Genomic DNA, 24,294 nt, shown 5'->3' with positions numbered 1-24,294 from the left:
AAGCCCAAAGTTTGAGATCCCCTCCAAACCTGTTCCAAAGTTTTGCAGTTGTTTTGCAGCATTTTGCAGTGAAAACATCACAATTTGTAGCGCCCCACAAACTGAGTAATCAAATACATCAATCACGGGGGTTGTAACTAACACCGGTGGGCAGGGCTTTCACTGAAAAATGCTGCAAATTAACTGCAAAACTTTGGAACAGGTTTGGGGTGGATCCCAAATTTTGGGGTACATAGTTAATGGGATCAGTGCTGGGAAGGGGGAGAAAGGGGGCACTAAGACTAAGATGTTAAAGCACAACCCCCACCCCATTTATGGCTGAAGTGTTTGGGCTTTAGACGATGGGGTGGGTGAGGTCACAGCAACATTCCCCAACCCAGCAGACTTCAGATGTTCTATTTATTTACAGCACTGGAAGAGCAGGCTACATGCAACCAAGTAAGGCAAGACACTCCTGGCTCGCAGGATTGCTGTCTAAATGAAAAAGCGACAGGGAGGGAGAAGCAATTCAGGTGCCAGGTCTTAAAGTTACATAGCAACTTCCTATAATGTCAAGCTGAAAACAGTTTGGGTGCAGGAGGTGCCTGATGCAGCTGGACTTCCAGCACATCTGATGGAGTGTTTCAGACGGCAACCCCTATTGGCCCCAGCCAGCCCAGCTGTCCTGCAGCAGCCCAAAACATCTGGATAGGAGAGGCTGGAAAGAGTCCTCTCCCTCTGCTTTTCTTGAGTATTGAGTATATTAGGGATACTCAATAAAACATGTCAACAATTGATTTAGGACTTATAAAAGGGAATTCTGTTTTATTCAGTGGAATTTGTGAAACAAGGTGTAATGATGGGCATTCGCTTAGGGCCCATTCCAGACACTCTTTTTATTGTGATTATTTGCACTCATGATGGCATCAGGGTCGTTCTATGTTATCCCGTTTTTGGTACCGTTTGTGCCTGCAAACGTTTCCAGGAGGGAAACTCTGCTTTGTTTCCGATTGGTGCGTGTGCCATAGCCTCCTGCTGAAATCCTTTAACTTTTTATACCACAAATGACCTGGTCAATCTTATGTCCCACTTTCATTGCACTATAGCCCAGGAGTGCTTCTCCATATGGCAACAAGGCAGTAATACTGGGAAAGTATCACAGAACAACTAATAAAGAAGAATTATGGGTGGACAGAATGGCACAAATCCATCACTAATGCCCTATTGGGACATGCTGCAGAATGGATATACCTGCAAAAACACACCAGTCTGGAAGGGGTCCAGGGTAGTTTTAAAAGAGGACTAAAAGACTTGAAGAGGAGAGGTCTACCAGGCTCTACCAGCAGAGGCGGGTTTAGAAGAGCATGACACACTGGGCGCAAAGTCTTGGGGCGCTTCAGGGCATGCCACTACTATGATGTGGAATGGAAGGCAAGAGGCGGGGGCACCAAATTTTGGTGTTGCACAGGGTGCAGCTGAAATCTGAGACCCCAGGGTCCGCCACTGCTCCTAGCCCCAAGAGATACTGTAAGTAGAAACACCAGATTAAGAGACAGACCACCACAAAAGGGCTCTTGCCTCCATGGTCTGCTCTGGGTTTCCCAGAGATATCTGGCTACCCACAGCCGCTGCTGGAAAGAGGATGCTAGGCTAGCTGAACCAAACCGTCTCCTGTTTCTGAGTGGGAAAACAGCTGAGACCGAATGTGATATTGGAGTTGGACACACCAAGGCAACAGGACTTCCTGAACATTGTGTGGGGACTCCATAGTAAGTTCCTGGTAATATTATCTGAGAGCTGCTTTTCCTTAGGTATGCTGCAAATAGAGGGGCTGTGTGCAATGCCTGAACAGATACAGTTCTATCATCATCTGCTATGACACAAAATTTGGCATCCTGAGAACTTGAAGCTGTTTAAACTTTCTGTTTTTGTTTGTTTGTTTGAAAGTCAAGTTTGTAGTCTTCATTGGCGGTTCCCTCATTGCGAGAAGGTTACAGGGAACCAGGCAGAGGGCCTTCTCGGTAGTGGCGCCTGCCCTGTGGAACGCCCTCCCAGCAGATGTCAAGGCAATAAACACCTATTTTACTTTTAAGAGACAACTGAAGGCAGCCCTCTTTAGGGAAGTTTTTAATGTCTGATGCTGTACTGTTTTTAATATTCACTTGGAAGCCGCCCAGAGTGGCTGGGGAAACCCAGCCAGATGGGTGGGGTATAAATAATAATAAATAATAATAATAATAATAATAATAATTATTTAGGGTGGGTGGGGAATCAATTATGGGACATGTAGGGAGAACCTGATGAAAGCTCAGGAACTAGAAAACTTGAGCAGGACTTCAAGTGAGAAAGGAGGCAGCTTGTGCTATCAGCAGGTGGCTGGTGGATCAAGGAGCCAGAATGGAAGGAGAGGAGTCAGCCTAGATGCAGAATCTGGGCAGCAAAGGGCCCACAAAGGAGCTACCCAGGCTAAGGAAGCTTTAGAAATCCCCAAACCCCTCACAGAAACACAGTTTCCTCAAAGGCAGGAAAGCAAAGTTGCAGCATTCTATTTTGATGTGGTTTAAACATGCCATATGACTTAGGAAAGGCCATTTCTGGATGATGAAGATGGATATAAAGTCTGAAAAAGAGCTCCACCGAGCACGTCCCACAGAGACAAGGGAATCTTCCGTCCAGATTGCAATTGCAATGACAGACATGCAAGTCAGTGAACCAAATTCCTGAAATGCTTCATGCAGCCTGTCCACTTTTTCCTTTTCTTTTAAAGCACTGCATGAACTTGTCACTTTAATAACCACCTGAAACAATAAACCATTTTTAAAAAGTGCAAAGCTGCCGTGAGGGTGGGAGTTAGCCAATCAGCACCAATCATAAACCTTTTCTGCTTTGGATGTTCAGAATCTTTTGCTTTTCCAGAGCTCAACCGGGGGCGGGGAGGCAGGAAGTGCATGTTTTGAACGAGGGGTGAAACTAGGGTTTATTTCACCCAGGTCAGAGACCCAGTGCATTTGCTCACACACACAGGCTGGGAGCCTCAATGCACCCCTCTGGAGGCTTCACCCAGGGCAAAACACCCAGCTAGCCCCCGCATTGCCACGGCTCTGCTTTGAACAGAGTGCTTCAAAGCAGCCTCACAGCTCTGAAAGGATTGCATCCATCTTCAACTTTGCATCCATCAAATCTGCAAAACGGGCAATGCCCCATCAGGCTGGCATGACTAACCTGTGGACCCTCCAGGCCACAGACTATAAATCCCCTTCTCCTTAGTCACACAAATCCCATTATCCCCAGTATACACAAATTTGCATGCCACCCTTCATCCAAAGATTGCAGGGTGGTTCACAACATAAAAATACAAAATGAGAATGCAAAATACAAAGAAACAAAAATGAATACCGAGTTCCACCCCACAGGGGACAAACAGTATTTACAAGTCCGTTCCTCCTTCTCAATCAACTTGGAGGGTCTTTTTGACACGATAATGATGCTAGATATGCGTCAGCTTGCTAGCACTGGCCACTTCAACCAACGTGTGGCTTATTCGGCACACCAGCAGCACTGAACATCCTTTTCGCAAAGTCCTGATGTGCTTGAGAGATACAGGATCCCCTCCACCGCCCCCTGCCCCAATTGTCCTTAGTCAAGCAAAGGTGCTTTGGGGAGCCCAAAGGCGTCTGTTCCACAAGGCTGAGGACTTGCCCAATTAGCCAGACTTGCATCTTAAAACCAGTGATTAACGTTTTAGTGGATTAACCATGCTAATTGATTAGTGTCCCGGCAGTGTGCCCTGAACTATTGGGAGCTCAAAAGGTGATGAATGGTGCCTTCCAACGCAGTCCCACCTTGGGCACTGCTGCCATCTAGTGGCAAGGCCTTCTGCCTGCAGTTGGGCTGCTTGGCTTACCTGGAAGAGCCACTGCAGGAGAGGCTGAGGGCAGCGGCAGGTGCCGTGGTACAGGGCGCCAAGGAAGCCGTCTTGGAGGAGCGCCATCTGGAGGGCAAATGGAGCGCTGGAGACAAAGAGGGGAAAGGGACGGAGTACTGAGGATCAATAGGGTTGTGAGCTTCCCCAACAACCATCATTCAAATCTCACCCCAGCCCCACAGGATAGGTGGGGCATCTTAGGAGATGAGCGCAACGCAGGAAGCTGCCTTCTGCTGAGTCTGATCATGGGGCTGCCTAGCTCAGTACTGCCCACGCTGACTGGCAGTGGCTCTCTGGGGTTTCAGGCAGGAGACTTTTGCAGCTGCACCGGGAGATGCTGGGGGCTGCACTTGGGACCTCTGCATGCAAGGTGGATGCCTGCGCCCCACGGCCCCTCCCCTGAAGCGCGGAGGCAGAAAGGAAACACGACAACGAAAAACGAACTACGACAACATAGGCAAGACGTCACATTCACACTCCAGAAACAGAGTACTGGGACTGCAAGGCCTGTGGTCTGATCCAACTCCACCACGTGATGGAGGAAGCATCTGCAGCTAGACCAGAGAGGGCACAACTGAAAAATGTTTCCAAATGGTTCTATATCTCGGCTCCCTAAATTGCAGAGGAAATTGTGGGGTTTTGACAGGTGGAAAATTGGATGCCCCTTTTTCTTTTTATTTCTTGTTTCTATTACAGTGGTACCTCAGTTACAGATGCTTCAGGTTACAGACTCCACTAACCCAGAAATAGTACCTCAGGTTAAGAACTTTGCTTCAGGATGAGAACAGAAATCGCGCAGCGGCGGCAGCGGGAGGCCCCGTTAGCTAAAGTGGTGCTTCAGGTTAAGAACAGTTTCAGGTTAAGAACGGACCTCCAGAACGAATTAAGTTCTTAACCGGAGGTACCACTGTATTTGCTTCTTTTTATCTTCTTTCTTCTGTTTTCTCTGCTCTCTTCTTTTATTTTCGTTTGGTGTTCTCTGCTCAGGGCCATTATTGGGATCCAAGGATCACACACAGGAAGGCAGCCCTGCCCCCCCCCCCCCGTGAGAGATGGGGGAGGGAATCCTGCCAGGGGGAGGGACGGGAGGAGAAAGGAAAGCTCCCAGGTGAGAAGAGCCAGGAGCGCCCAGCACTTTCTGTGAGACAAGCATTTCAAGCAGTGCTATTTTTCTAGAAAAAGAGGTGCTGGAACTCACCCTGAACACTTCCCTCGTTCTCGTAGAACCTGAGAGGTGCTGGAACTGAGTTCCGGCAAGTTCCCGCTGAAAAAAAGCCTTGGTTGCCAGCTACTTTTGAGAGAGGACTCTGCGTTTTCTTTGCTTTTTTCTGTTTCAGTCTTTATTTAGATTAATTTCTTTTATCTTATTGTATGATGAAAAAGCTTTTAAAAATCTTATTAAAAAGAAAAAGGAAGTGTGGGCTTTCTGCTGGGAACAGGCAAAGTCTTAGACCCCACCTTCCCACTCTGACAGGGTCTTGTGAATGAGCTGTCTCTCTGGCCAGAAAGGGGAACCTTTGGCCCTTGGGAGGCTGCAGGCTGCACGCCCCCCCCCCCCCCGCCCAGCTGGCACCTCCCATGCCCAGGGATAAGGAGGCAGTTGTAACCCGCAGGTTCTCTCTTCTGCATACTTTGTTCATTGATCACAGGACATGGCTGCTCTTCAGAGAGGAGCGAGGGGGACCCAGCCTTCAGGAGAAACCTGTCCCCCAGGCCTCCTTTTGACAAGGGGGGGTGGGCTCTTGTGATTCTGTGCTAAGCTCTCCTGGGGCTCACAAATCCATCCGTCTAAATCAAGTTGGAGGTAAACAAAGAAAAAAAGCACCCCAGAAATGGAAAAAATCCCCAAGCCAGTCACTCCTTCAGAGCATTATTTCTAAACAACTCCTGTAAGTGAAAATAAAAGATGCAGGAAGAAGTCTTGTGCATTAAAGAGAAAACACAATTTAAAAGACACCCGGCGGCCCCCCTAAAAGCGGCTGTTTTTCAAATAAATCTTTCCAGAGCAGTTGATGCCATACTTTTCTGGGACAAAATATATTTAAGCTGCTCAGAACATAATGATCCGTAGTGATGGTTCCCCCCTGGGCCACGCGGGCTGTCATTCCGCTCCCTGACTGCGTCTGGGCAATTTGATGAATTTCTCCTCAGCAGGAATTGCTGCAAATTTGGAAACGAAAAGATGGCTTGCTAGGGGAAAAAAGAGTCTTTATTCTCTGAAACGCAGAGTTTGCATTCAGATTCACGCATGCAAAAGTGAAACGCAAACACATTTTTTTCTTTGTCGGATGGGTGGAGGAGAGGAAGGCTCCAGTGGAACTTTACTCCATGAAGAACAACTCATTTTGCCCCCTGAACCAAGGAATCAGGGGGCTCTAGCAATTGCAGCATTAAGTGAGTTGGCGCTATCACAGGCGCTAGCCAAGAGGCAGCCTCCGCAACTAGTCCCTCCACCCCCGGTTCCAAATATGCGGAGTTTGGTTTGCCCCAGAACAGAAAAGAGCACGCATGTACTGAAAGAGGGGGGAGCACTTTCAAAAGGGCTCTACTGTTCTTAAATGTTGAATCTGTTTTCCTCCATACACAAAGCCAGCAAATTCTGCAGAGTATCAATCACTTCAGGGTCATCCAGCTGCAACTCTTCTTTTAATTGCACAAAGGAAGATGAGCTGGTCTCCTTGTGCCCCACTTCCTGCCTGTCTGGAGGCTCTCAATAGGCTGAGTGACTTGTCCAAAATTCCAGCTGCTGGGCTCAGGCTGCTCTGGCCTCCAATTCGCCTTGCCTGCCTCCCAGCCCGTCCAGCGTCAGCCCTTAGGGGAGCGAGGCTGGATCCTGACATAAAGGGTATTGATGAGCATGGAATTACAAGGAAAGCGCAGACTTGCCTCGTGTCGTTGGAATCCAAAGGGCCTTTGTCGGATAATGGAAAGGGCATTTAAATATAGGCCAGGTCAGAGGTTAATTGCCTGTGTGGAGCTGATGTAGGTATTAGATCAGCCTAGTCGGGACCTCAGGCTCCAAAAGGCCAATTCTGTTCAAGGAGAATCCAAGAAGGAAGAGTGACTCATGGGTGGGGGGTTGGTAGGGGTGGGGCTCATGAGACCCCAAATGTTGTGTGTGCAGGGTGGTTGTTGTTGTAAAAGCGCTGAATATTACTTGATGGGTAATGAATTTCAGGGAAATAAAATTGGGTGTGGGTGATCTGGGTTATGCAGTAAGGTATTAAATTTGGGGAAATAAATTAGGATGACTTTATCTAGAGATTCATGTGGGGGATATGAGTGCATTGAAGCAGATCTGATTTGGACTGATCTGGAGCTGGGATGGCATATTAATTAGGGAATTCACCTAGGGTGATTTGATTGGGAAATTAGTTGGCTTGCTTTCTGTGAAACTCAACTACTAAAGTTACGTCTGTACCTATTAGGCGACATGTGTAAATATGTATCTAGGGGTCAGTGCCCTGAATCTTGGATGATGAACTCAAGGGCATCCTGATCAAATTTGCAGATGACACCAAACTGGGAGGGGTGGCTAACACCCCGGAGGACAGGATCACACTTCAAAACGACCTTGACAGATTAGAGAACTGGGCCAAAACAAACAAGATGAATTTTAACAGGGAGAAAGTATTCCACTTGGGCAAAAAAAATGAGAGGCACAAATACAAGATGGGTGACACCTGGAAAAGGATCTAGGAGTCTTGGTTGACCACAAACTTGACATGAGCCAACAGTGTGACGCGGCAGCTAAAAAAGCCAATGCAATTCTGGGCTGCATCAATAGGAGTATAGCATCTAGATCAAGGGAAGTAATAGTGCCACTGTATTCTGCTCTGGTCAGACCTCACCTGGAGTACTGTGTCCAGTTCTGGGCACCACAGTTCAAGAAGGACACTGACAAACTGGAACGTGTCCAGAGGAGGGCAACCAAAATGGTCAAAGGCCTGGAAACGATGCCTTATGAGGATCGGCTAAGGGAGCTGGGCATGTTTAGCCTGGAGAAGAGGAGGTTAAGGGGTGATATGATAGCCATGTTCAAATATATAAAAGGATATCACATAGAGGAGGGAGAAAGGTTGTTTTCTGCTGCTCCAGAGAAGCGGACACGGAGCAATGGATCCAAACTACAAGAAAGAAGATTCCACCTAAACATTAGGAAGAACTTCCTGACAGTAAGAGCTGTTCGACAGTGGAATTTGCTGTGAAGGAGTGTGGTGGAGTCTCCTTCTTTGGAGGTCTTTAAGCAGAGGCTTGACAATCATATGTCAGGAGTGCTCTGATGGTGTTTCCTGCTTGGCAGGGGGTTGGACTCGATGGCCCTTGTGGTCTCTTCCAACTCTATGATTCTATGATTCTCTATGATCTCTTATGTACTCAGCAATGCCCCTACAGCCAGGAGAGCAACCTGGGGCCAAGGTAAGTGATGACAGAGGCGGGTATGCTGGGGGTGTGTGTGGCAGAAACACAGAAGTCAAAGAGTAAGTAACTACAGTGGTACCTCAGGTTACATACGCTTCAGGTTACAGACTCCGCTAACCCAGAAATAGTGCTTCAGGATGAGAACAGAAATCATGCTCCGGCGGCGCAGCAGCAGCAGCAGCAGCAGAAGGCCCCATTAGCTAAAGTGGTGCTTCAGGTTAAGAACAGTTTCAGGTTAAGAACGGACCTCCGGAACGAATTAAGTACTTAACCCGAGGTACCACTGTATAGGGATGCACACAGGGTGTGCCCAGGCACAGCCTAATGTTTCAAAAAGATTTGGGGTTTGTGGCAAGGAGCACGGAGTGGCAGCTCGGCTCCCTCAGTTGCCACGACTTGTGGGGAGTGGCAAGGGGAGAGCAACAAAGGTGGAAAGGAGAAGGGGGGGGGGGAAGCAGAGAGAGACGCAGAAGGAGAAAAGGGTTCTACCTGTGTCTGCCTCTGGAAGCAGTGGTAAGGGAGGAGGCCGCTTGCAGAGTGGCTGGTGAAACTCAGCCAGATGGGTGGGGTATAAATAATAAATTGTTGTTGTTGTTGGCACAGACAGAAGCTGCAGATCCATTCCAGCCTTTTTCTTCTGCCTGTGTCTGTCTCGTGGCTCTGTCTCCCCCTGAGCTCTGCTTGACGCCTTTTGTGGAGAGATATTAGTGGGGGTGAGAGGCAGCTTTTATGGCATGCAAGCAAGGAGGGGGAGAAGCCCCCTGCCCCTGGCCCTCCAGATCTACCTGCCCCTGGTCAGCTTGGCACAGCTCCTTTTCTCTGCAGGAAAAATTCTGTTTTGACTTTTTGACTGCTCCTGTTGTAGACCTTTTGTTAGCTTTTTGCCTCTTTACCTCTTCCTTGTCCTTCTTTGTTTGTCTTGCAATTTCCCCCCAATTCTTTCCTTTGTTGAACTAAATAAATTCCTTGGGTGCACATGCTAATGAAATGTGCTGTGCAAGCCTGTATAAATGACAGAGCGGGTGTCAGGACTTGAGGTGTGTCAGGGGGGCATTTCCACGCAGAAATGTCCTAGTCCAGGGTTCAGAGACTTGGCACACAACCCAAACGATGCTAGAAAGGGAAAGACAGCCACCTTCCTTGTAACAATGCGGCTTGTTTGCATGTTGGGTGCTCAGTCACTGCCAGAGCTGAGTGTCCAGTAGGAGACGGAACCAGAGCAGGCCAATGTCTCCATTTCAGTTTCTTGTTTTTCCAATCTGAACTTCAGTTTTCCACATTTTTGCACTTTCCTCAAGAAATTCCACCAGCATTTTAGTGCAAATTTCTCCTAACATAGGCATTTCTGCAAGCAATTATTCTATCATAATTCATTTTGCATACCATTGTCACTAAGAGATGCATTTCAACGTACACTTCCCCTAATATGTGTAGTTTGGCACACGCTGTTTGATTGGAGAAGTGCGTCACAAAATTTGGAGAAGGATCGCTAAGCTTCAGTTCTGTACTGTTTGGGGAAGGATGAATTACATAGGTTTGCATAAAAATGCAAATGAACTGAATTCCTGCTCCCTGCCCCTGTCCCAAGCCAAGAACGAGAAGACAGCTGCCACCCAGGCAAAGGCCCAGACTGAACAGGATGCCTGCATCACCCTTTCTAGCTGTGGAGAACCAATGGGCAGCCTGGCTTCACCTCCCAAGATGATGCTCTGACCTGTAGCCACATAGGGCACCTGCGCAAAGAACCGTGAGCTCCTGGTTGTAGCCCTGGCAGCTCCTGCCAGAAGTGCTGAGGAACTGCATTGTGGGCAGAGCGTTCATAAAAGTCAGGCAGCACCATCTGACTCATTTTGATGGTCTGATGCAAAGCTTTCCTAATTTTTCATGTTGATGACACAGTCTTAAGACATGCATCATTTCGCGACACAGCAAATCAGTTTTACTAGCAAACCAGAGTTTAAACCAACCCCTTTGCAACCCTGGCAGGAGCATGGGGAGCTTTTGCGCAACACACCTACACACCACAGCCGACACGTTAACATGTCACAACACACAGTTTGGAAAGCGCTGGCGGTTTGGCTGGAGCCTGGCAGTGACAGACAAGCTCCATCTCTGCCCAAGCTCTCTCAGATGCTGCTGAAGCTCCAATGTGGTAAGAGACGGGTTATCACTGGAAGAAGGGAACGTGAACTGGAAATGCCACTGAGGATGGTCCAAGAAGTACAGCAACCTAGCCTACAACCTGGCGGCCACATCCACACTCAACCTAATTTTATGCTGCCCCCAAGACCTTCTGAAACTGCCCTGTTCTTGCATCCTATCACAGTTCCTTCCTTCCTGTAAATTTTCTCCTTACTCCTTGGCTTATTTTCTTTTTAAAATCTTCTTTTTTTACCTCTTCCTATGTAATTTTAGAATGATTGGCAGTATTTTATTTGATAAAAATAAATCAGCGTGTTGCATTTTCTTTCTTTCTTTTTACCTCTTTCTGGGTTGCATGACGAGAAAAAGAAATTTCTCCCCAGCTGTCTGAGAACAAATTGGTAGGCTTCCGACATATATATGTGTGGGTGTGTGCAGCTCAGTGAAGCCATGAGGGAATTACCTTCACTCTTTTTCTAGAACTGGAGCTATTTTGTTCTGTTGCATCAAAAAATACAAATATGAAAAAATCCTGTATACTCAAGTGTGACCCCATCAAACCCCGTGGGGTTTACTGGGGTTTAATCTGAGAAAGACACAGTGAACACTGAAGCGAGACAATCTTTATTCTGGATTAGTTAATCCAGAACACCTTGGTCTGCTGCCACAGCAACTGTCCCTTGCAGAAAAACAACAGCACAAGCTTATATGAATGAGCACATGTGAAACTGACACGGATGGATCTGTCCATCTCTTGGCTCAATCTTCATCGAATGCAGAGACAATATGCTTGTGCCTTTGATTGCACAGGAGCTTTGAGACAGGATGGCACAGGTTTTTCTACAGTGCCCATGTGACGCCATTGGGTTCAATGTGGCAGCCCGTAGTTTCCCCCTCATATAATCCAGATTTATCCTTTCTACAGAAAATTAAGAACGCCTGCTGGCAACACTGAGCCCCACCTGGAAGCACACTATGGGCAGGCTGGACTGCAACCAGAGTGCTTCCTTTCACTCTACATGTGTGTTTCACGCATGTGCCTTGCCCGTGTGCTCATTTGTATGGGAATATGTGCAGCACAAACTCGTGAATATTCTAGCAGAGCTGCAAAAGTAGGTTACCTGTAACGCACAGCATCCCTATGATAAATGGCAATTGAGAGCCCCCCCCCCCCCCAGAGCACAGTGGAGCCTGCGCCAGAATAACAATGAAGTGACTGCTTTGCTCAGCTCCAACCAAGCAGGGTGGTGGCGGGGGGGGGGGGGGGGGAGGGAAACCGCTGCACTGAACGAGATTCTGACAGTAATTAGCCCGCATTGGCTCTGCTAATTGGAGGAGCTGCACGGCACTGTTGGAAGCGGAATTGCAAGGATGTCAGACAAGAGGGGAGTTGTGCGGTTGACAGAGGGAGGGCAGGAGGGAGGCACACCCTGAATCAGGAACATCCGCTGACAGGCACGAAAGTCATTTCTTCCCGCCAAGACAGGCAAAGGAAATGCCAGCCACTTCCCTGGGCAAAACCCCATGGAAGGAATCAGGTCCCAGCTGCTGCACTACGCATTTCAAGAGGCATCCTGCCACATTCAGCAGTTGTGGGTTCCCCAGAGACGCCTGGGAAGTGTAGTTGTTAAAGGTGCTGAGAGGTGTTGGGAGACAGCTTCTCCCTTCACAGAGCTACATTTTCCAGAGTGGTTTGTCAATCAATCCTTCTTTGCAGAGAACGATGGGAACTGTGTGCCCCAATAGTGGCTGGCCACTGTCAGAGGCAAAACACCAGGCTAGCCAGTTCTTTGATTTGAACAGTTCTTGTTGCATTAATAGACCAAGCTAAACTGACAGTACATTAAGTCGGCTTCTGCCATTTTCCTGTCTCAATTGTCTGAAAAGGTTCTTTACAACTCCAGAAACAAGACTATTTGGTATGTGAATCACCGTCACACCGTCATGGAAACCCACGGACTTGCAATTTCATATGCCCATGGCCCCTGCAGAACACAGTTGCACAGCAGTGTTCCTGAAGAGGCAAGGTGCTTTTTAAAAGTTGGTTGCCTCTTCTGCATATGGTGAAAACTTTAAAGAGCAAAATAAACTCTTAGCATTTTCTTCTGTTTCCACCAGGGCCTTGGGGGCTACCTAAAAGAGGACCAGGTTTTAAGGGGGGGGGGCACACCACAGCTGGAGAGATTCAGTTCCTCCACTGAAGGAAGAAGGAAAGAAAAACTCCCCATCTTTGCAAACTGAAAGTATGAATCTGTGTTCTTGGTGGAGGCCCCTCGGATTCCCACTTCTGCCCAATTCCTCACTGCTTCCAAATTTCACCAAGGCTTAATGTGTTCACCAGGATCCGGGTCTCACTGCTGCCCCAGCAAAGCAGAAGGCCATGAGTTATTCATTCTGATGCTGAAATAATATGCTGGCTGGCGACACAGAGGCAAGAGAAGCAGAAGCAAACCTAAGCTGTTTTGAAGCCAATTATCACGATGGCCGCAGGCCCCCCATTTCCAGCGACAGGGAAAGCAGCATTGACCTGGGAAGATCATCTGTGTCCACATCGTTCAAATCACTCACTCGAGCGAGTAAAATGCTCAGCAAGTGGCAGGCAGGCAGGCAGGCGGGGGCACAGGAGGCTTCTTCTGCAAGAGCAACTTCTGCCCCACGGGGGGCTGCGAAAGATGAGGGGTCAGGCCATGTGATCAGTAAGAGGCAGTGTTCCTCAGCGGAGAGATGCTTCAGTCAAGGAAGTTCCAGGCTCTTGCCCCCAAGATCCACAGGTGATCTTCCTCCAGCTTCCACAATAAGCATGTGGGGATGCTCACTCCTGAGGAGGGGCGAAGGTCTGAGCAAAGGAAGGGTGGGCATTTCTGGTTCCCAAGGCAAGGCATCTTTGGGGGAGGTCATCATGTGGATTCAGGACCATGGCTAGTGCTCCTGCAACGGAGGCCTTACCTCCACGTCTCCGCAAGGTCCTGCAGCCATAGGCTGAGCTTTATAGCAAAGCTAGGGAGTCGCTTACTGAAGGACCAGCCCTGCTGCCTCCTGATCAGCCACAGGACCAGCACTGACATCTGCAGCCAGTGGCTCCTTGGGGGTAATGGGGTTCCCAGCTGCAAGGATCTTTCCAAAGGGCTCTCTTGGTCCCCCAAGGAGTCTCCTCTTTGGAGTGGAGTGACTAGAGGACTCTAACTGCAAGGAGTCCTGGATCAAGGCCATGGCGAAATCTCCAGTATCATACCAATGTATACTGCTCCTCAGAGGTGGATTAGAAATAGAATCCCCTGCATTTTGCAAGACTGGACTAAGGGACTGGCCTAGTTCTCACTGAGGTGATCAACTTGTGCCTGAGTTACACCATTTCAGACTGCAGGCAGAAGGATAATATGATGGAAGCCACACAGAGAGCCAGTGTGGTGTAGTGGTTAAGAGTGGTAGTATCGTAACCTGGTGAACCGGGTTCGCGTCTCCGTTCCTCCACCTGCAGCTGCTGGGTGACCTTGGGCCAGTCACACTTCTCTGAAGTCTCTCAGCCTCACTCACCTCACAGAGTGTTTGTTGTGGGGGAGGAAGGGAAAGGAGAATGTTAGCTGCTTTGATACTCCTTTGGATAGTGATAAAGTGGCATATCAAATCCAAACTCTTCTTCTCTTCTTCTTCTTCTTCTCTATGGGGAGGGGTGGGTGGGAATCCCTGCACACAGAAAGCTAGCATGTCAAAGAGAAGTCTAGGCAGGAAGTCTTCTCCCTGGCATTCAGCTATTCACTGACCTTCAGGCTGAAATGGTACAGACCAGGGACAGGTTTGACCCTCTCAGCCGGTCTCCTGCACCCTCTGGCCTGAAGCCGTGACTTCCTTGAGGCCCACAATATATTCTTTACCTTCCAGTTGAACAGAGAACTCACCCAAAGAAATATCTTTCTAGCTGACTCTGCGGATTCAGCCGAACAGTGTCAAGGGTCAAAGCCGTCCTCAGGTAGGGAGGCAACACGAAGATGCATTCCCCGGGATGAACAGCTGGGATTGTGGCCTGGCTGACAAGGAACTGCTCCAGGAGGAACCTGGGAAGAGGAGGAAAACCAGCCTTTTAGAAACAGCCCAGTCTCATTTTGTTTCTGTCCAGACCGACTTCCCAGGCCGCTGCAGCGGCCTGCCGAGGCCGAAGACACTGCCTGTCCCGCACGCCCCCTTTGGGCCCCAATCCCCCTCCGAGAAGCCCCTGCTGCCTCCGAAGGTGGAGCACGCAGGACAATGGAACCAGCCCCATTTTGCCCACACGTGGCACTGGGAGGAGCAGCACAGCGCAGCCCTGGGTGCTCGGCAGGCTGGCCTCCCCTTTGCCCCCAGTCTCCCCTCCGTGTAGGTAGCATTTATTATTCCAAAAATGAAACCTTCATCCGGTTGTAAAAATTAAGATTATACCAGCAAGAATGAGTCTTTCTGTTTAAAAAAAAGTGATTTAAATCGAGTCTTACTGACTAGTGATTTAAATTGTGGTTTAAACTGTGATTTAAATCAAATCCACCCTGCTCACCCAGCTTTGGAAATGTAGCACAAAGGGCTGTGCTGTGCTTTGGCCTACCCTGTGATAGTCAATAAACCTGACAAAAGGGAGATTTGTTCGTGGTTTGTCTCGTCCAGCCTCCTAGTGCTCAGCCTATTCTGGAGCAGGTTACACCACCCTGGCCTAAAGGGATCAGGTTTGCAATCTGAGAGTGCTCTTGGATCCGGCATTGTCACTGGAGGACCAAGTGGCCTCCATGATTATCAGCATTAAAAAACAAAACAAAAGAACCCAGTTTATGCAAAGAAATCAACTGCCCCCACCCCGTGCCTCTGCCAGAAACCCCCAAAAGAGTCCATTGATTTAATTTCCTCCCCCTTCAATTATGTGTTTTCAAGAGACGTGGGAATACATTTTTTATGAGTAGCAAAGATGTGCCTCTCTAATACAACAGCCTACACTTAATAAAAAGTGTTTTCCCCCCAACTTCCTTATCCCTCCTTCTTGGCTTGGGTTCTGCCGGCTTCTTAAAGAGATAGCCAATGGCAACACACAGAGTGCAGCTAGGATGAGTGAAAGTTGGGTTTCAGGGTTTTGCAAAGTGCACACTGAGAAAGGCTGGGGTGGGTTTTGGAAATGCATGTTTCAGGCAGGTGTGCTCTTCAGCTAAGAGCCACAATAGGCTGCAGCATCCCTGCCCTGAGTTTTCTGCTGCACACTACATGCAAGGGGACTTGGTTCCATTTTACAGCCATTGCCAATGAGGCTTGGCTGGAGCTCACTCTAGGAGACTACGGCTAAACAAAAGTATGGTCCAGTAGTGCTTAGAGTGAAGGGCCAGGACCTGGTTGAGAGACCAGAATTCAAATCCCCATTCAGCCAAGAAATTTACTGGGTGACCTTGGGCAAGCCGCTCCCTCTCAGTCTGAGCTGCCTCACAAAGTTGATGTTGTAAGGATAAAATGCTCAGTCAAGAGTTATCTTAGGTCCAGTGTGAGCCAAGCTCGGCTTTCTGGCTTAGCCATCTTGTCAATTGAAAACCAAGTAGTGAAAGGAACTGATTTTGACGATGCAATTTCAAAATTTGCAGAGAACAAAGTTAGGGGGAAATGGTTTTAAGTGCTTATGCTCACCATGTTAAGTAAATAAACCAGAAAATAACACTTGCAACTGTAAGTTCAATGGGGGGGGGGGCAAGAAATTTTCTGCACCGGGTACCACTTGCTACGCCACTGCATCTGCCTTGCCCTGCACATCCTTAAAAGAAGAGCAGGATGGTGGCCATGAATTCAAAAAGATCAAAGGCGGCAAATTCTAGTTTGGGGGGGGGTCCTTTTGGGTATGGAAACATCAGAAGAGGCTTAGTGCAGTCAGGCCATTGGTTCATCAAGCACAGCTTTTCAACACTGACTGGCAGCAGCTCTCCTGGGTTTCAGACAGGAAACCATTCCCAGCCTTACCTGGAGATGCCAGGAATTCAACCTGCAACCTTCTGCATGTCAGGCAGATGCTCTGCTGCTGAGGAGCTATCATCTGTTTATCTGCCTGCCTGCCTGCAAGCCACTCTGGGAGTATAAATGCTTTCAACAAATCGCTCGGGGGTCCCTTGCCCTCGTCTAGATTCTAAGCCAGCAGGCAGAGTTTGTTGGCATGTAGTAACAATGATCCATACGAAAACTGTGACCAGAATGCCCTCCCTGATTGGCTTTTGGCAAGCCTCAGGGCTCCATCGGTAAAAGCAGCTGCATTGAACTGAGTGTATTTTCCTGCAAGTAAATCCCAAGGAAACAACAGATTTTTTTCCAAGCAAGTGTAGCAAGGCTTAAAAGCACTAGGCAAAGGAATTACATGATACAGCTAAAAAGACCAACCAATTTTGCTCGGGTTCGCTTTCCCGTTAGCCTAAAGTGCTGACCAGCATTTCTCTGGCTGGAATTCTGGAGAAAGTGAGGAAGATTAACAGCAAACCACTGGATTGATTTCTCCTTTAATCTCCGGTCCCAGCAGGGCTCCTGAACTGAAGAGTTTTGAAGCAACACTCACAAGAGAAGTAGGACAATGACTGCATGCAGAAAACAACTCCACTGACAGGTTGCGATTGCGGATCTGTGCCGGTGCAATATACTACCAGATGCAGGGGGCCTCGCCTGGAAGGAGAACTGTGGCTCTAAGCAAGGGACCCTGCGGCTTCCCTCTCCAATCCTGTGCAGAGCCAAAACAGAGGAGGCAGGGAAGAAGGTTTGGTGGAGGGGAGAGCATGGGGCCAGCCCCACCATTAAGCACCATTAAATCTCTCTCCCAGGACTCTTCCGTTCCCATGGGGAGGTCCAGTCACAGATCTTCCACGTCATGTCAAGTCTGGCTCTTGGGCACCAAAATAAAGTCTTGGGTGTCCAAGCAAATGGTCAGAGGAATGGATGGAGCAGGTGTTAGAACTGGGAAGACCCAGCTTGACACGAGCGGAGCTCATATGTTTCCTGTTCAGCAACCTGGCAGTTGAACAGACTTCAAGGAGCCCTCAAAAACAGCTTCAGAACACATTGCGGTGGTCTATCTAACATGGCTAAGCATGGACAATTGTGCTCAGTTATCCTTGTCTATCCTGGCCCAGATGAGGGATAAAGGGGGAAGGCTCCTGATTTCATCTCTGTCTTGGGGCACGAGACACAAATGGGCCTGTCCGTCTCATGTTCAGCGCTGTCCCCTGTTCCCATGACACGACTCCAGGGATGGGGGGGGGGAGGAAGGGAACACCCCACTTTCAAAGTGGTGAAGCAGCTGCCTCTGAACTTTCCACAGTCACGCTTTGTGGGTGGAAATTTGGGTGCAACTCAGCTTGCAGAAACTGGGTTGCATGAGGTTAAAACCAGATAGAGCAAGAGGCCTCCAGATTCCCAGGCTACTCCTATACCTTCTGCCTCTGTGCTGACCTCCCTATCTTTTAAAATTTAGATGGATATGTCTTAGGAGGCATCCTGTTTGCAACTTCCACCTCCTGACACCTCTCTCGGACCTCAAGATGAGAGGCCATCCTGGATCTATCCTCTGAGAACAGAAGCAGCAAAGCATGGCTGGCTTTCACTTCTCTAGATCAGTTAGCTTGGTTACAACTGGAAACTTTTCTATGCAGGTCTTTTACTTTCTACGATAAACAACTATTATTTCCCTATGATTGCAACAGGTAAAGTCACCTTCCTAGCAAAATTCACAAAGCACAGTCTGTGTGCCCAAGTTCCGTAACTCTCATTTTCTTCTCAAAGCTTCTCCTTTTTTTATGTCCATGGAGTTTTCTTGGCAAAATCCTGGAGTGGTTTGCCAGTTCCTTCTCCAGGTGGATCACATTTAGTCTAAACTCTCGACTATGACCTGTCCGTCTTTTGTGGCCCTGCAGGGCATGGCGCACAGCTTCTCAGAGTTATTCAAGCCCCTTCGCCACGACAAGGCAAGGATCCATGAAGGGGCATCCCCACCTATCCACCCACAAAAAGACAGGGAGGGGCCACAGCTCTGTGACAGAGACCGTGCGCTGCAGGCAGAAGGTCCCAGGTTGAAATCCGGGTGCCTCTGGAGAAGGCTGGGGGAGACGGGCGCCCCAGAGAGCCACAGCCCGTCCGTGTGGTGCCAGCACAGAGCCAGGTGGACCAAGGGTGCTTGCAGATTGGGAGTCTATGATCAAAGCCCTCCAAAACCCCAGAGGCTTCACCACCAAGGAATCCCCCAGAAAAGCCCCACTAGCTGCCACAGGAATTAACACGCAAAAGCCCGGGAGAGGAGAAATGTCCTCAGCTAGTGCCGCAAATACAAGCAAACCTCCCTGAGGAGAACTCTTCCAGAAGAGGGGTTCTGAAAAGAAGAGGGGGTTCTTGTCTTGCTCCCCCAGCCAAAAGGAAAGATCCTGGGAACTGCAGTTTATCCCCTACAGAGATACAATTCCCAGCACTCTTAACAAACCACAGTTCCCAGAATTGAGGGAAGCCATGTGTTTTAAGTGTGCTTTAAACATTTGGCATCTTCCTGTCTTGCTAGCAGCAGGCAACAGCAAAGATTTCTTGCTTGCTTGAGGCACGGAAGCGCCTCTGCCAGTCAGAGTAGACAGCACTGGGTTAGGCGGAGAAATAGCCAGGCCTGGTAGAGAGTTCCTAAGACCTTCCACTCCTCACAGGTCGCTCCTTTGTCATCCGTCTCTTTTTAAATTATTGTTTTGAGGAAACGGCCACTGCATTCAGCAGTCTGCATCTTACTGCATTCTGTGGGAACGGCAGCCATTCTCATCCCACAAGGGGTTAATTGCTTTTGATCTCAGGAACTGCGAATTCCTGCCTTCCCCCCACTTTTTCTTTGACTGCAGTCTGACAGACTAATAACTCTTCTGCCAGGTCTCCGGATAATTGCCCACCTCCCTTGCTGGGATAATGAGCGACAACCACTGATGCAGAGCCATTTGCTCCCCCAAAAGAGACGGCGAGACTGGACCACTGCTGCAGTGCCAAGAGCTGGGTGGGGAGCGGGCACACCCGCCTTGCTGCCATGGCTCCTAGGGGATCACTCCCCAGGCTCAATCAAGCAGCCTGCCTGGCAAAGGGCAACGGTAAAGCAGCTGCCCTCCAACCCTGGTGCTGAGTGGGCACCACGATGGGTTGCTTTAGGATGGCACCCAATGGCTCCTGAAGGAGGGTACAGAGGGGCCCATAAACCTGGCTCCCCACATTTCCCCCCAGTTCAGCTCCTACCATCAAGCGGTGGGGTTGTGCGCCTGCATTCTTTGCAACTGTTGTCTAAACTTGATTTGCAGCAATACAACATGAAAGGAACTGAAGCCTTCAGCTCAGTGGCAGAGAGTGTGTGTTTTGTTTTGCATACAGAAGGCAAAACCCTCAGCATCCACCCAGAAAAGACTTCTGCCTGAGGTCAACAGTCCAAGCAGAGGGAGTTTCATGTGGGTCAATGGCAGAAAGGCCTGGTCTCAATTATCCCGTGGCAGGTGAAGCTATGAGGGCCAGCAGAGAGCAGCAGGGCTGGGAAAGAAAGGCCTCTGTCTGGGACATAATGGAGCCGGCCAAGGTCTGAAAAAGAATCGGGCCCATTTCAGTGGCCATCTTGAATATCAAAGCCAAAGATGGAGGACAGAGGTTGAATCCGCCACTCAGCACACAAAATGCTCAAGTGGGATCTGAAAGCCCCTTCCAACCAGAATGCCCTGCAAGGGAAGAGGGGGGCCTTCAGCCACTGCCCTCTAATTTTGCCCCCCCCCCCCCCCGTCAGAACTAATGGAGCCAATCATTCCTATGGGGGCAGGAAAACAACTTCATAGGAGGAGAAATGGAGGGTGTGGACAGAACGCCTTTCTCTGCAAATGTGGCCCCCAAAGCTTCTTTGGGCTCCTCCGGGTGACCCATTTAATCAGCACTCATCCTGACTTGCTCACACAAAGCTTACATGGAAGTTAGACAACAGGTCCCTCCAGGCACCTTTTTCATTTTGAACTTAGTAGGATTTGGGGCAGCTGTGAACATTCCCCTTTCAAAGCTGTTTGCCCCTGCAAAAATTTTGGGGCAGACATCCTGCTTTGCTTCCAGCTGTGTCTCACAGTTTCCTGCTGATTTCCTTATTATATGTCAATTTTTTGTCCTGCTTCTGCTGTGCTGCAGTGCAAGAGTGACACCTCCAGACATCCACAATGCAGTAGCACTGGGGAAACATCACAGGGCAACTAATGAAGCCTAGGGTTTGCCACTGATTCTTTCCTTTTTTTCAAACAGGAGTTTGACCTTTGGGCGAGCATTCAACCCCGGGCCCAAGATATACAGGCCCACTGGTGCAAACTCCTGGGGACCCCGGCAGCCACAAAAATTTTGCTGTGGGTGCCCAGCTTCCTTTTCAGCTCTGGCTGTGTTCACATGAGCCCCTTACAGCACAGTGAAGTTGCTGCCCCCCTGCTGCCCCCCAATGATGGGCCAAGGATGTCTCTAACATATGAGGAGGTGAACACGTCTTGGCTAGAAACAAATAAAGATCAGCTTAAGGACTCCAGTTGCTGCAAAGCTGGTTTGAGAAAGAATGTCAAACAGCCGTATTTTGTAACAAAGTACAGTATACATATGCATTCAGGATAATGTGCTTGTGTGAACACGGATTAAAAACCCAGAACAGTCCATGGAGTGCATAGTAAAACGGGAATGTGAAGACAGCCGGAGCCTCTGAGTTCTGTACGTTCTGGTACAGAGTATATTCCTTCTCATGTTATACTTAGTCAGACCATGGGGCCCATTGAGCTCTGCACTGCCTACACTGACTGGCAGCAGCTCTCCAGGGTTTCAGGCAGGGGATCTCTCCCAGTCCTATCTGGAGATGCCAGGGATTGAACTGGCAACCTTCGGTCTGCAAGCCAGATGCTCTGTGGGCCCCCTGCAGCAGCATCTGCTCTCACTATCGGCTTTCAAGAGTCTGATCGTCTTGTGTTATCTTTCCGCAGTCATCCAGCTAGTGCTCGGAAGATGCTGCCCAACACCTGAAGTGCTCAAGGTGCCAAAACCAGGGCCACCCTTCTCTAAGCGCTGAGCCCTTCCCACTCCCTGCTGCCCAGCTGCAGAAGGGGGGCTCATTACCTGCGAGCCTCAGGAGACAAGGCTGCATTCTCTTCCGTTGCCTCCACCAAACTGAACGAGTTGGAGAGCAGCAGCTTCTCCCCCAGGCTTCTTTCCAGCTCCTCATCCACACAGGATTGTTCCCTAGAAAGCCACAGCAGCAGCATGAGAAGAGGGGCAGAGGATTGAGTGGGATATGTGGGCTTCATAAGGATCAGTGGAGCAGCTTTGCCCCGGCTTCCAACCTCCAGTCCTGATGGCCTGCTTATTTATTATTACATTTATATCACACCTTTTCTCCAAGGAGCTCAAGGTGACACATATTGTTCTCCTCCCAACAACCCTGTGAGATGGCTAAGCTAAGAGACGGCGGCTGGCCCAAGGTCACCCAGGGAGCTTCATGACCAAGTAGGGATCTGAACTCTGGTCCCCCAGGCCACAGTCCAACATTCTACCCGTTACACCACTGGTTCTCAACTACAGCTCTCATCAGCCCCAGGCTAGCATGGCAATAGCATGCTGATGGGAGTTGTGGCCCAAAACATGCAGACTGGAGGGCCCCAGCTCAGGGAAGGCTGCAGCTGGAGAGCCTGGGTGGTGCCATGGAGAGAGTGCTGGAGGGGGAGCATGGCCAAAGGCCCTGACGAATGGGGAGGGAGCGCCTTTTAAATCCACCTCAGCACAGATGATGGAGAACTTGTTCATAGCTGATATAGGCACCCACTTCCTTTAAGCAAAATAACTAAAAAACCTCAACACTCTATTGGATAACCTGCTATGTAACTGATTCACTTAGTCATATGTGGTGGTGGTGGTGATGCTGTGCTTCTTCTTTTTGGATAAAGGTGTTTCATGAGGCAAGGCTCATTGCAGAACAGACTATCTTCCTTGATCCCAAATTGCCCTTTTATCCTGCTCTGTGGCCACCCAAGATCACATAAGACCCCATCACCCACCCAATGACTGCAGCAAAACTAACCATTGTCAAGTAGAGGAAACCATTGAACACAAACTTGTTTGGGTCTCAACTTTGGGATTTAATTCTGATGGACAAATTAGTAACCCATGTTTCTAGAAAAATGGATGGGCAAGAAATTTGACACTTTTTATTAAAATTGGTATAAATTTATTAACTGGTATAAAATTGGTATATATATATATATATTGGTAGAGGGAATTACTTGAGGGGGTGGGTGTTTCTGTTGTAATTCTAGATTCTCAGTTCTCTTTCCTGTATTAACGTCTGGATGTTTTTAAAAAGAGGTGGGAGAATCCAACTTCAAAATCCCTCTAGCCAAACTGGCTAGCAGCTCTGGGCTCCACAGTGCAAGATGTGGTTTGGCTCACTATCATGAGCCAGCCAGAGCTATTTTCTTAACAGGTGCCACCTTCCGGCTGCGCACATCTTTGACTGTGACACAACGAGCCGACAGTACAGATTACCAACGACAGGATGTGTGGAAAGCAATGCTGCCAAGCTGCAACCCAGAAATACACTCTGCAGCTGATAACTCCCCAGGGAAGCAAGAAGAGGCTGCAGTTCTGCCCCCCCCCCCCCTCTTCACCTAGTCCTGCTCCATCTGCTCTCTTCTGCCACCTGCTGCAAGGAGCAGGGCTCCAGGTGCACCGCAAAGCAGACCAGGGGGGTTGAGGCATGGCAGAAATCATGGGGGAGAAAGCTATCAGTGGCTGCTAGCCGTGGAGGCTGCTAAGCTCTGCCTTCACAATCAGGAGTAATGCTTCAGAATACAAGTTGCTGGAAACCAGAGGAGGGAGAGGCATCTGGCTGGCCACAGGGAGGACAGGAACTTGCAGATGCAATCCCAGAGCCTCTGAATATAATATATGAGAATTCTTGGAGAACATGTGAGGTCCCTGTGGACTTGAGATGAGCAAATGTTGTCCCCATCTTCAAAGTGGGCGGAGAGGGCCCAGGCAACTACCGGTCAGTCTGGTTGACGTCCATACCAGGAAAAGGCCTAGAACAGATAATTAAACAGTCGGTCTGTGAGCAATTAGAAAAAGATGCTGTGATTAGTAAGAGCCAGCATGGGTTTCTTAAAAGCAAGGCACGCAAGACTAATTTTATTTCTTTTTTTTTATAAGAGTTACAAGCTTGATGGACTAGAGGAATGCTGTGGATGTAATGTATCTTGGTTTCAATAAGGCTTTCAACCAAGTCTCCCATGATTGTCTTTCAGAGAAGCTGGTAAAATGTGGACTGGATGAGGTTACTCTTAAGTGGATTTGTAGCTTGAGGACTGACCAAACCCAAAGAGTGCTCATTAATGGTTCATTGTCATCCTGGGGAAAGGTGACAAGTGGGGTGCCACAGGGAGCCACCCCGCCATTCAACATCTTTATAAACAACTTGGATGAAGGTGTTGAGGGATGCTCATCAAATTTGCAGATAACACCAAACTGGGAGATGTAGCCAATGCCACAGAAGACAGAACTGAGATTCAATATAACCTCAACAGATTGGAGAACTTGGCCCAAACTAACAAAATGAATTTCAATAGGGGCAAATGTGAGGTTCTGCACTTAGGCAGGAAGAACCAGATGCCCAAATATAGGATGGGAGACACTACCAGTACCTGTGAAAAGGATCTAGGGGTCTTAGTGGACCACAAGCTTAACATGAGTCAACAGTGTGGTGCAGGAGCAAAAAATAAAAAATAAAAATGCTCATGCTATTCTAGGCTGCATCAACAGAAGTCTAGTACCCAGATCAAGGGAAGTAACAG

General features: G+C 48.8%; 2 protein-coding genes across 7 annotated transcripts in view; both read right to left on the bottom strand.

The window, feature by feature from the left end:
• The window catches only part of ANKRD39 (ankyrin repeat domain 39), a 320,177-nt gene that overhangs the window by 245,565 nt on the left and 50,318 nt on the right, over window positions 1–24,294 (bottom strand). The window lies entirely within an intron of this gene.
• FAM178B (family with sequence similarity 178 member B) overlaps window positions 1–24,294 on the bottom strand; it is a 173,604-nt gene that overhangs the window by 136,701 nt on the left and 12,609 nt on the right. For 4 of the 6 annotated variants that reach the window (XR_014515032.1, XM_083456602.1, XM_083456604.1 and 1 more), the window contains 3 exons: window positions 21,569–21,691; window positions 14,365–14,520; window positions 3,884–3,989 (listed from right to left, as the gene is read on the bottom strand). Coding sequence is in view for 5 of the 6 variants with exons in the window: in XM_083456602.1 (XP_083312728.1) it covers window positions 3,884–3,989; window positions 14,365–14,520; window positions 21,569–21,691 (385 nt within the window). In the remaining variant the exon portion in view is untranslated. The remainder of the gene's footprint in view (window positions 1–3,883; window positions 3,990–14,364; window positions 14,521–21,568; window positions 21,692–24,294) is intronic. The other 2 variants (XM_083456606.1, XM_083456605.1) reach the window with 1 other exon arrangement.

Source organism: Podarcis tiliguerta, assembly GCF_965153285.1.
Source record: "Podarcis tiliguerta genome assembly, chromosome: 8".
NCBI lineage: Eukaryota > Metazoa > Chordata > Lepidosauria > Squamata > Lacertidae > Podarcis > Podarcis tiliguerta.
The sequence above is the reverse complement of the archived record's forward strand: the minus strand, read 5'-3'. Positions and strand labels throughout refer to the sequence as shown.